The 11,977-nt window shown below is 39.6% G+C and overlaps 1 protein-coding gene across 1 annotated transcript; it reads left to right on the top strand.

The window, feature by feature from the left end:
- Nucleotides 1-835: 835 nt before the first annotated feature.
- On the top strand, nt 836-11,570 carry LOC122942036 (keratin, type I cytoskeletal 19-like). Its single transcript, XM_044299529.1, has 7 exons — nt 836-1,330; nt 2,438-2,520; nt 2,903-3,059; nt 3,299-3,460; nt 4,477-4,602; nt 5,686-5,918; nt 11,363-11,570. Exons 1-7 carry the CDS (start codon nt 836-838, stop codon nt 11,568-11,570), a joined length of 1,464 nt encoding a protein of 487 aa, XP_044155464.1.
- The last annotated feature ends 407 nt before the right edge of the window (nt 11,571-11,977 follow it).

Below are 11,977 nucleotides of genomic sequence, written 5' to 3'. Positions count from 1 at the left end.
AATATGCAGATGTACATTGCAACATTTATAAGAAAGAAATCAGTGAAAATAATGCACTAACACAATAGATGCAAACATTATATATGGACTAAGCAAGACGTTATGTGCAAGCCCACCAGCCACCGTGCCAGAGGATCATGTGATCCTCCTTATTCACCTTCCCTGCTGTGCTGTGTTCTGATCTGTAAAATGGAGGACACTATTTTGAGCAATTTAACCAAACTGAATCACAAACATTTCAGATTCAATTAAAGTTTTAGGAACTTTAGGAGTAATTTGATTAGTTTCCAATTGATTTTCTCATCACTTCCTGTTATATTTAGTTAATTTGTGTAGTACAAAGTCATACTGTTTATTCCAAAACGTGTAGATAAAGCATGAGTCAATGTTATTTTCCACCTATAAAGAAAATGACTATTTTATGTGTATTTAGTTATTGTGATATATTTGTCACATTTACTAGTGGGTTTTAAATGTAGATGTTTCTTCATATGAATGGTATGTAAATTAAAGTCTCATGAAAAGTGTATTGGATGATCATATTATGTTGTGACTAGATAGCCCATGACTACCAGAGTTTGTTAACCAGTCATATATTCGAGGTGTGTCAAAGTGCACCATCACAATGAATAACCACCCTTTCATCAATGACTCTTCAACTATATTTCACACTGACGGAAGGCTTTTTAGGGATTCATAACAATAATATTTGTTTTACAACATCTTTCATGCTTTATAAAAGCTTCTTCACCAGCAAAGATCAATTTAATTTCACAGCTCAAGCTACAGCATAACTTGTCCCTCTATCTATAGTAGATACTATTCTAGCTCTACCATGACACAGAACATAAATCAGGTTAAATCTGGATCCTCCCAGGGAATTCGGCAAGCATCAACTCAAAATGTACCTGTTCATCAGACAACATCCAGTAGCTCCCACCATGGGGCAAGCCACCAGGTTCGCCATAGAGGTCATTTCAGAGCTCCCAGTGTCCATGGAGGATCAGGTGGAAGTGGCATTAGCATCTCCAGACACTTCACTCAAGGCTGGAACTCTGGAATTTCAAATTTTTATACCAATGGAAATCACCATGGCAACCATGGGGCTCACAACATGTTAAGGTATGATGGCCTTTTATGTTTCAATGAAAAGGAAACCATGCAGCTACTAAACAACCGGTTGGCTTCATATATGGAAAAAGTATGCTCCTTGGAGCAAGAAAATAGTCAACTGGAGAGGAATATTCGACAATGGTATGAAAAGAACCAGTCTGATGGTCTGCCTGACTGTGGCAATTACTTCAGCACCATTCAAAACCTCCAGAAACAGGTAATATCATAATTTACACCCCCTGTCTCTATTTATTTCCTTTTGCTTATTTAGCACTAACACATTCTGCATAGCTGTGCAAAGATAGTCATCATTCATCAGTCCCTGTCTCCAGTGGCACTGACCATGTAATTTCACTATCTTAGAAGAACAAATTAGGGTCAATTTCATTGAATGCAAGTTAACCTACTGGGAGTGTGGACACAAACACATATACACATATATTTCAAGGAAACCCACTCAAACACAGGGATAACATATACTGTAACCTCCATGCAGATGTTGTCTTGGTCAGATTTGAGTCCAGGACTGCAGTGCTTAAAGGCAAAATTGTTAGCCATAGAGCCACCATGACTTTCTTGCAGTTTATGCTATGTTTAGGTAGAAATTGTTAAGGGTATTACCTCAGACATCAGAATGTTAAAGTCATTTAGGTAAACATCTGATTTGGTATTAATCCATAGTTTTTAGGGTTTTTCTATACCAGCTGTATGATATTACTATGTCCTGTATATTCAACTTAGACAGCAGGAACACTTAAAAGCATATACAAACACTTGTAGTTTTCTAGGGGAGGGTAGTTGTATTCTACATTGTTGTTGTTCTACAGTCTGGCAAACAACTGTAGTCTGGCTTTATACATGAGATTTGACGGGTTTGGATTTATAGATGAGATAAGATGAAGCCTGGTCCATGAAGTTCTTTTGTAGAACTTGAACTAGAACAACCTAATTGCCCCTCCACACATTTTCTGATGGTTGAGAATATAGAATTTCATATAATATTTTATTTTGAAACAACAGTCTCTTATCAGGGTAGGCTTAGAAAGGTGGCAGTTCTGTTAGGAGTCTCCATCACAGATTCATGCAAAAATGCAGATAAAATGCATGCAGTGGTGTTTTTTCTTTGGCAGAATCATGGAAACTGTAACAGAAACGCAACGGACCTCATTATAGGGACCATCGGGGATCTTGGGGGCTGATGCTTATATTTCTTTTCGGTTTTCTGGTTCCTACACCGGAACAGGAAAATTTGCCACACATATGAACCTAGCTTTACATGCAACATTTAGATTTATATAGCTCTGTCTATGTTTCTTTTCTATAGCTCCCTGCAGCCTATGTGGAAAATGCCAAAGTGTTCTTGGACATGGACAATGCCAAAATGGCTGCGGCTGACCTAAGGAATAAGTAAGTTAAGAATATCTATTAAGATGAGATGATATGATTTTTCCCTTAAGGGAACATGTCTTGTTGACCATATTGTCCATTCTGTGGTAACATTTTATAGAGTAAGACTAGCTTAGCATATGAGCTTAGTTGGAAAATTCTATGTAACTACAGTGTAAGTATGTATACTATTTTATTCATTTTAATGCCTGCTGATTCTGGGCTTACTACTCCAGTAGGGGGTCCTACTCATCGATATTTGTCTATATACACATATGCAAGGAATTGAATAAGACCATCCATTGAAATACTAAGGCCAATATGTGTGTTCAATGTGGTAGGTATCCTTTAGTAATCAGCAGCATTGATTATAGATAGTGGCTTTATTTCTCTATTCTTTCAGGTTTGAGCTGGATATGAGTCTACGAAAAAACATTGAGTCTGATATTAATGGTCTGCGAAGAGTTTTAGAAAGTCTTAACACGGAGACATGTGACCTACAGATGACTGTTAACAGTCTTCAGGAGGAGCTTCAAGAACTGAAGAAGAATCATGAGGAGGTAACATGTAGTTCTGAGTAAAAGAGGGACAGTTAAGGTTGCCTCTGGCATAAGTTTAAGTTTTTTTTGCAAACTGGTGTCTGTGTTTATGAGGCTGTCAGCCATCTTGGTCTTTTGTTTTCAGAGGAAAGCTAGAACATTTGAGTTGCATTTTATAGCAGATGTACATTACTTTCCTCAAGGACATAGATTTTATTGCTGTAGATTTATTTATATTACTGATTGGGTTGTTTTTACAGGAAGTAAACTGCCTACGTACACAGCTGGGTGCCAGGGTCAATGTTGAAGTGAATGCTGCTCCATGTGTGGATCTGAACAGTGTGCTGTCAGAGATCCGCAAACAGTATGAACATTTGATGGAAAGAAATCTACGAGAAGTTGAAGAGATCTTTCTTGCAAGGGTAACAAAAAAGTCAAATGTCAGTCTTCTTTCCAATATGAAAAACCGCAGCACTCACTTGTCTTCAATTATGCAGGATTTATTCACCAACAAAAATGCAACGTTTCGACCGTCATGGTCTTTCTCAAGCAAGGTTGCTTGAGAAAGACCATGACAGTCGAAACGTCGCATTTTTGTTGGTGAATAAATCCTGCATAATTGAAGACAAGTGAGTGCTGCGGTTTTTTATATATGACGCATCCAAGGGGGCTCCCAAAACGGCTGGCACCACCACAAGAAAGGTTTCTTTTTTTCGTTGTGCTGCTATTAACATTTTTTCTATAGTCTTCTTTCCAAGTGATGCTTATGTTTCTTAGTATATGTTTGATACAGTATGTTTACCTGGTATGCTTGCTAATTAAATTCTATCTGTAAGGGAATCATGACATTATAAACTACCTTCCTGTAAAATGCTGCTGGGCTTGTGCTTATATGTACATAGCAGCCAACCAGAGCAAACAGATTTCTGCTTGATTTCTGGTGCAAAATAAGACTGATAGATAAAACCATAGTCTGACCCAGTGATAAGACAAGAGACCTTCTTTCCATAGTAGTCTTCAACCAGTGGCGTACCAGCTGTTGCAAAACTACAACTACTAACATGCCCGACAGCCTACTGTATAGTACAGCCTCACCTGTAACAATGATCGTTCTGCCCTAATGGAAAAATAAAATATTTTAGCAACATATTCATTTCATTCTTTGATTTAATAAGCAGTTATGACATATTTCACTCTTTCCAGGATGTAGCTATGGGGGGGAAGTGGGGTGTGTGCACAAGAAGCAGTCCCATCCAGGCCTAGGTATCTTTGGGAGCCCAAAGGCCCCTCTACCACATAAGAAGTGGTGTGAATGGCACATTAGGTCAAGGACCTTGTTAAAGAATTAGCTTTGTAGCCCAGGAGCTTCAAGTTACACCACTGGCCCTCTCCTCTCATGTTTTTCTTATGTCCTTCTTGTCTTTCTATGTTATTGCAGAGTGAAGAACTGAATAGAGAGATGATTTCTGGGGCAGAACAGCTGCAGTCAGTTTCTGGTGACCTCCTGGAGTTGAAGCGTAATATGCAAACTTTAGAAATAGAACTTCAGAGTCAACTAAGCATGGTATGCCTTAATGATCAAGTATTAGTGAGAACTGGATATTATCCAATGTCTACTAGAATTACAAACTAGGACATTATGGGGTACATTTATCAAATCAGATACATCAGTTTTGTGGTCTAAAAAAGTCGCAAGTCATGGCAAATGCGACATTTTCTGCAACATCTTGTATTTAAGAACTAAAAGTGAGATTAGAAATGGATTATGGCTCACTTACTATGTGTGTCACCAAAAAGTTGCAACCCTGTGCTTTTACACTTAATTTTGTAAACCACATTGAACTCCAGACTCCAGATATATTAAGGTGCGCCATTTCATAAATTTGGTGCTGGCACGCAAAGCAAAGTCACACTTAAAACTGACACAAAAACAAGCTCAAATGATAAATGACCCGCTATGTGCCTATTGTCATTTTGTCATTCACAGGTTGGACACATGCCACATAGTCACCACTGACACATGCTGTAAGATACATGCCACACACTCACCAATTACACATACAACACATGCTACCACCACCGACACGTTGCATAATTACCACTCAACATGCACCCCAATCCTTGGTAACATTCCTACAGGAGGGATAACCCAGACCTTCCATCTTTTTGATCTGAGGTATAGAGTTGCATTATTACATTTACAATATTGATCCAGAAAATACTTGTCTGGTTCCTCTTCCTGTATATTAGAGCCTGTCATATATATTATTTAATTATTAAATAAAATTTGGATTTTAGAAATGTCTACATTCAGATATTTTTGCTCCATTGTGTAAAAGAAAACTATTGAAGCGTATAAATATGCCAGGAAAATTGAACTTTCACACAGTTAACCGAAATTGTCCCTCTTTGATCTTCTAAAAAGTTGGGAGATATGTATAAGCATCTCTCACAGGGAGAAGGTCACTCCCTCATATTTTTAGCCATACCTCAATACTGGTAAGTCCTACCATATACCCTTAAGCCTCTCCTCTCCTGCTAACGTTTTTGTGATTGACATAATTTTCCATATAGCTTCCGCAAGACAACAAATGTGACAGGCTTTCAAGTGATCAGAAAAAGTCTAAATGCTGCACTTTTTTTTCAGAAATTTGCTCTTGAGGAATCCCTGATTGAGACTGAATCTACTTATGGCTCCCAACTTGCCCAGTTACAAGGCCTGATCAATAATGTAGAGTCTGAACTGGCACAGATACGCTTTGATCTGGAGCAACAAAATATTGCATACAAACAGCTTATGGACCAGAAGAACCATCTGGAAATGGAAATTGCCACATACAAGCATCTTCTAGAAGGGCATGAAATGCAGCATGTGAAAATGTAAGGCTGAAAAAAAAATACTCAAAATTTTTATAAATACTGTACATTGCATGTGTGTGGAGTTAAAAGGGTTATCTAGATAATCCCTTCTAAAGGTGCATTTGCAGAAGCCAAGCAGCAGCAGATAGTTGGGAAAGAAATGTTCCTTCCTGACAGTCACCTGGTCATTAAAGGGATTCTGTCACCTCGTTTTAGCCTATAGAGCTGCGGACATGCACAGCTAGATTGCCGCTAGCATGTCCCCAATATACCTGTCCCATAGCGCTGTGTGCTTTTATTGTGTTTAAAAAATGATTTTATAGATATGTAAATGAGCCTGATAAGGAGCCCAAGGGGCTGTACTAACCTTCTTGGTGCCCAGCCATGCCCCCCTGTGAAGGAGCCCAGCACCGCCTGCGTCCTCCGAATCTCCTCCTTGCTCACAAAGTTAGATCGCCGTAATCTCGCAATACGCGAGCGTGCGCATGCGCAGTTCCTTCCCTGAGGCTGATGCCAGCACAGGGAAGGAACACTATACCGGCACTGCACATGCGCGAGCTCGCGCATCGCGAGATTACGGCGATCTAACTGTGAGCAAGGAGGAGATTCGGAGGACGCAGGCGGTGCTGGACTTCACAGGGGGGCATGGCTGGGCACCAAGAAGGTTAGCACAGCCCCTTGGGCACCTTTTCAGGCTCATTTACATATCTATAAAATCATTTTTTAAACACAATGAAAGGACACCGCTTTATGGGACAGGTATATTGCGGACATGCTAGCGGCGAACTAGCCGAACTTGCATGTCCACAGCTCTATAAGCTAAAACGAGGTGACAGAATCCCTTTAAAAGGAGGTCAAGCACTGTATTTACATGCCGGGATCACCTCCACAGTATGAGGACAAGTGGTCACTATTGCGATCGCTCGTCTTCATACAGCTCCATTGTTTTTGGGCAGCAGATCGCTGTTTAGACAGCACAGTTTGCTGCCCAGGAACGATCATTTAGGTGCCTGCATGGACCACAGGATCACCCAATGAACGAGCATTTTGCTCATTCATCGGGTAATCAGCAGCACCTTTAGACGGGCAGATTGTCAGGAATGAGCATTTGCAGGAACGTTCATTCCCGATAATCGGCCAGTCAGATAATCTGCCTCTGTAAATCCACCTTAAAGAGGTTGTCTCTTCAGCAAATGGCATTTATCATGTAGACAAATTTAATACAAGGCACTTACTAATGGACTGTGATTGTCCATATTACCTCCTTTGCTGGCTGAATTCATTTTTTCATCACATTATACACTGCTCATTTCTATGGTTATGACCACCCTGTAATCCAGTAGTGGTGGTCGTGCTTGCACAATATGGGAAAAAGAGTAGGCCTCTTTGGTGGCTGGGTCCACATAAGTGCGCATAGTCCAGCATTTTTTTCTATAGTGTGCAAGCACGGCCACCGCTGCTGGATAGTAGGGTGGTCATAAGCATGGAAACAAGCAGAGTATAATTGATGAAAAAATTAATATAGCCAGCAAAGGAAGCAATATGGATGCTAAAAATACATAATAGTTAGTGAAGAGTGAGCACCAAAGTATTCGGATGTTCGACCCGAACACATTACTATATTCGTGTGCTCGGCCGAGAACCCGAGTATAATGGAAGTCAATGGGCAACAACCAGGCACCCCCTGCTCAGAAGAGAAGAGGGTGTCAGGTTCATAAAAAAAGGTTAGAAATTGATGGAAACCCTATCAAAATGGTTTGGAAACAGCATTACAAGGGTAGAGCTGGATGCATCTTAGACTCCTATTATGTACGACATATACAATATACAACCACACAAAGGCTATATGCCAAAAGCCAGGTATGTACAAGCCATCCATCCATCTATCCATGACACAGATAACTGCCAGCATACCTTACAATAGCAGCCTTGTGCACTATGAGATATTCAAAACCAGCTCTCATCTGACTGAGAACCAGTAAATCTCAAAGTAAGGCTACTTTCACACTCGCGTTTGGTGCGGATCCGTCATAGATCGGCACAAACGCATCTGTTCAGATAATGCAACCGCATGCATCCATTCAGAACACATCCGTTTGTATTATCTTTAACATAGCCAAAACTGATCCGTCTTGAACTCTATTGAAAGTTAATGGGGGACAGATCCGTTTTCTATTGTGCCATATTGTCTCAGTGAAAATGGATCTGTCCCTTATGACTTACACTGTGTGTCAGGACAGATTTGTTTGGCTCAGTTTCGTCAGACGGACACCACAACGCTGCAAGCAACGTTGTGGTGTCCTCCTCCAAAGCGGAATGAAGGTAGAACGGAGCCAAACTGATGCATTCTGAGCGGATCCTTATCCATTCAGAATGCATTAAGGGCAAAACTGATCCGTTTTGGACCGCTTGTGAGATCCCTGAACGGATCTCACAAACGGAAACCAAAATGCCAATGTGAAAGAAGGCTTATTTTGCATCTGTTGGATGGCTTGCGTGGACCCGCACACCTAGATCAATATCATTAGGGCGAAAAAAAGTTTTCAGATTGTCCTAACATAATATTTAATAATCTTTCTATACAGTTTTGTTATGTAAAAACATGGACATATGGGAAAAAACATGCAAATGAGCAGAATTTGCCTTATTTTTCAGCGGTCATAAGACTATGAAAACCAATAAAAGGCGCTATTGAGTTATGAACAGCGCCCTCTATTGGTTTCACAGTCTTATGACAAGTCTAATATTCTTGTCAGAGGACTATGAAACCAACAGAGGGCGCGGTTCATAACTCATTAGCGCTATCTATTGGTTTCATAGTCTTCTGACAAGAATATTAGTGTAGCGTTTTGCATGGAAAATTTGCGATGAAAATTCACAATTAGAATATTCGGGATCTACACTAGGATGATATCTGACACTGGGAAAGCTGGGTAATAACTCAGTGATAATATCTGACACTGGAAAAGCTGGGTAATAACTTCCGATGTGCAGAGTTATTACCCAGCTTTTCCAGTGTCAGATATTATCACTGACTTACTACATAATTATTACATAATATTCGCTATATTGCTATATATTCATTTCGAATATTATGAATATTCAAAAAAATTTATGTAGAGCAATACAGCGAATATGATCTCAGCGAATAGTCTTGTCTTAACACTATGCAACTAATAGAGGGCGCTGTTCATGAGAGATTCTGCTCATTTGCATGTCTTTCCCATATGCTCATGTTTATGCAAATGAGTTTTTACATGACAAAACATACCAGGTATGTCCATGGCTTGTACATACCTGGAATTTTGGCATATACTGTAGCCTTTGTGTGATTGTCTATTGTATGTCGTACATAAATGGAGTCTAAGACGCATCCAGCTATCCTCTTAATGCTCTTGCCAAACCATTTTGATGGGGTTTCCATCAATTTCTAACCTTTTTTTATGATCTAGACATCCTCTTCTCTTCCGAGCAGGGGGTGCTTGGGGTTCTCTCATTGACTTCCATTGTATAAAATTGTATTCGAGCACCCAAATTATTTGGCCGAGCACTCGGATCTGCCAAGCATAGCGATGCTCGAGCCGAACAGCAGTTCGGCCGAGCATGCTCGCTCATCACTAATAATAGTAAGTGCCTTATATTAACTCTGGCTACATGATAAATGTAACCTCTTTAAGAATGAGGCCATTTTAACCATTAACTGACAACCATTGCAACGTTCCCCTAATCCTTAATGATCACGGCAGCAATCATTGCAAGGGAACTGTCATATTGCATATTCAAATTAGAGAGGTGGACCACTTTAGACATCCGGTTTTGTTAGACGTTTTCTTTGATAATTTCATATTAAGGTGTGTTGCAACTAGAACCCCAGCCACCAGCTGTAATCTGTTCTAGAGATGAGTGAAATTCTCAAAACTTCGATTCGGCTGCTTTGCTGAATTTCACAAAGAAATTTGCTTTAAGACTAATTACTTTGTCATATGAAGTGCATTTCTTTGTGAGCAATTGTGCCACCCCCCCTTCCCCGTCATTGAATCCGTCAGATGCTGCGTTCATTACTGATAGCGGCATCTGAGATGACAATTGAGGGCTGTCAGATTTCAATCTGTTAAAAAAAAAAATATTAAATACTCACCTTATCCATTTGATTTCAAAGAGCCCGCTGCGGCCATCTTGTTTGAATATCCTGTGCAAAATCTTGTGCGAGGCGTGATTATGTCATCACGCTGGCCGGCGTGGTGACGTCATACGTTACCATGCACAAGATTTCGTGCAGGATCTTCAATCAAGATGGCCGCGGAGGACTCTTCGTGAACAAATGGATGAGGTGAGTATAATTTTTTTTTTTTTAATGTTTTACCACCATTTTAGGGAAAATTGATTAGTTACCACGAAGCACAAGGAAATTCGGCTTCGCAGAGAATCGAATTTTCACTTTGTGAACTTCGATTTGCTGAACATTAATCTGTGCAGTTTCCTTGCTGACCCACTGCAGAAGAAATTAGCTATTATTATTACATATCAATGGGTCTACCTTGCAATGCACACATTTCCTGTGCCCTGCAGAGCAAAAAATATGGTACTCTGTTTAGCCAATCTAATAGATAAAAGTCATTTAATTCAGAATTATTTAATAGGCCATCTGAAAATAGATTTTGTATACCGATCATTTTACTAAATAAAACAAATGGTTGCAAAAAGTAATGGTTGCATGGAGTCTCAACGACCCCATGTTATTCATATCCATAATATTCTAAATGCCCTAGAAGGACACATAAAGGGGTTGTACTTGAACATATAGGACAAAGTATATATGTAAATGATAGATTACTAATTTAATTTTGGGCTAGGCAAGACCATTTCTTTGCATTTCATTTGAAATAATATGATTTTTAACTTTCTCTCTCCAGTGCTCCTATTCATCAATCTGATAAAGGTAAGATGATTGAAAACAATATCTAAATCCCTTTGTAGGCAATGGATACTGTGCTCACCTACCTATTAGCAAAGTTAGGCTAGGAGTTTATTTCAACTCCTAGAACCCATATACCGTAATTAGAGTTCCTCCTGAAAGCCTTATTTTGTCTCCTCTGAACTTCATTCTCAGTGAGCTTCTAATAGGAGGAACTGTTTACATCTATATTTTTCAAGTTAGGCAGAAATATGTTGGTATTTTTGACATCTGTTGTGTTGGTCTCTCTTAAGTGTCCATAAACGTTAAGGTACATAAACACACGGACCTTTAAGTGGGTGGATCTGTAAACCAAGTTACAAATTGCAAAATATATACCTTGAGATATAGCACCAGGACCTCGAGTTCTTATGGTCTCGTGGTCAAACTGTGGACCATGGGTGGGCAGCGTTAAAATATGACAGATACAGTTATGTTAATCAGCCATAGCACATGGATAGACTTCTGCAAGAAATTTCAGTAACTTTTTCACTTTCCATTTCTGTTTCAGAACAAAAGCAAACTTGCAAAGGTCATCAAATGATCACACAAGTTCACCAGACCAAGTGTTAAATGAAACCAGTGAAGCCTCCATTGCCACTTCCAAGTTTCTCCACTCCCAAGAACTACTAAGAACCCATCTTTTTGAAGGCCACTTCAAAAAACTGCTAAAACCCATGGCTCCTAGTCAGATTCCATTCATCTTGAAAGTCATTTAGATATTGATTGGAAATGTGGCTGGTAGACATGTTGAATTTCACTGTATGTCTGTACTAGGTTGTTAACATAACTACGTGGCACACTCATTGATAAAAAAATATTACTGCACCCAGACCGAAATGTCAGATTGTTGCAAAACTCAGCATGCATGCAGTTATTTCACATGCAGATGTGTAAATGATTACAGGTGTGGTCTGATTAGACACTGGGTCTTGCCACAAGAAGGCATAAAAATTCTTACCCCACTTCCCTATAAAAAAGGCTCCAAGAGGCTACTTTAGGGTTCCTCTTGGTGAGATATGGTTGACTGCTAGACAGGCCTCTATAATACACTTGAATACATTTTACCCAGTTAACAGACTTTGAGAGAGAGTACATCATTGGACTGAGAGAAGTAGGATGGTCA

The sequence above is a fragment of the Bufo gargarizans genome, chromosome 6 (assembly GCF_014858855.1).
Source record: "Bufo gargarizans isolate SCDJY-AF-19 chromosome 6, ASM1485885v1, whole genome shotgun sequence".
Lineage (NCBI taxonomy): Eukaryota > Metazoa > Chordata > Amphibia > Anura > Bufonidae > Bufo > Bufo gargarizans.
Note: the sequence above shows the minus strand (reverse complement) of the source record. Positions and strands in the feature narration are given on the sequence as shown.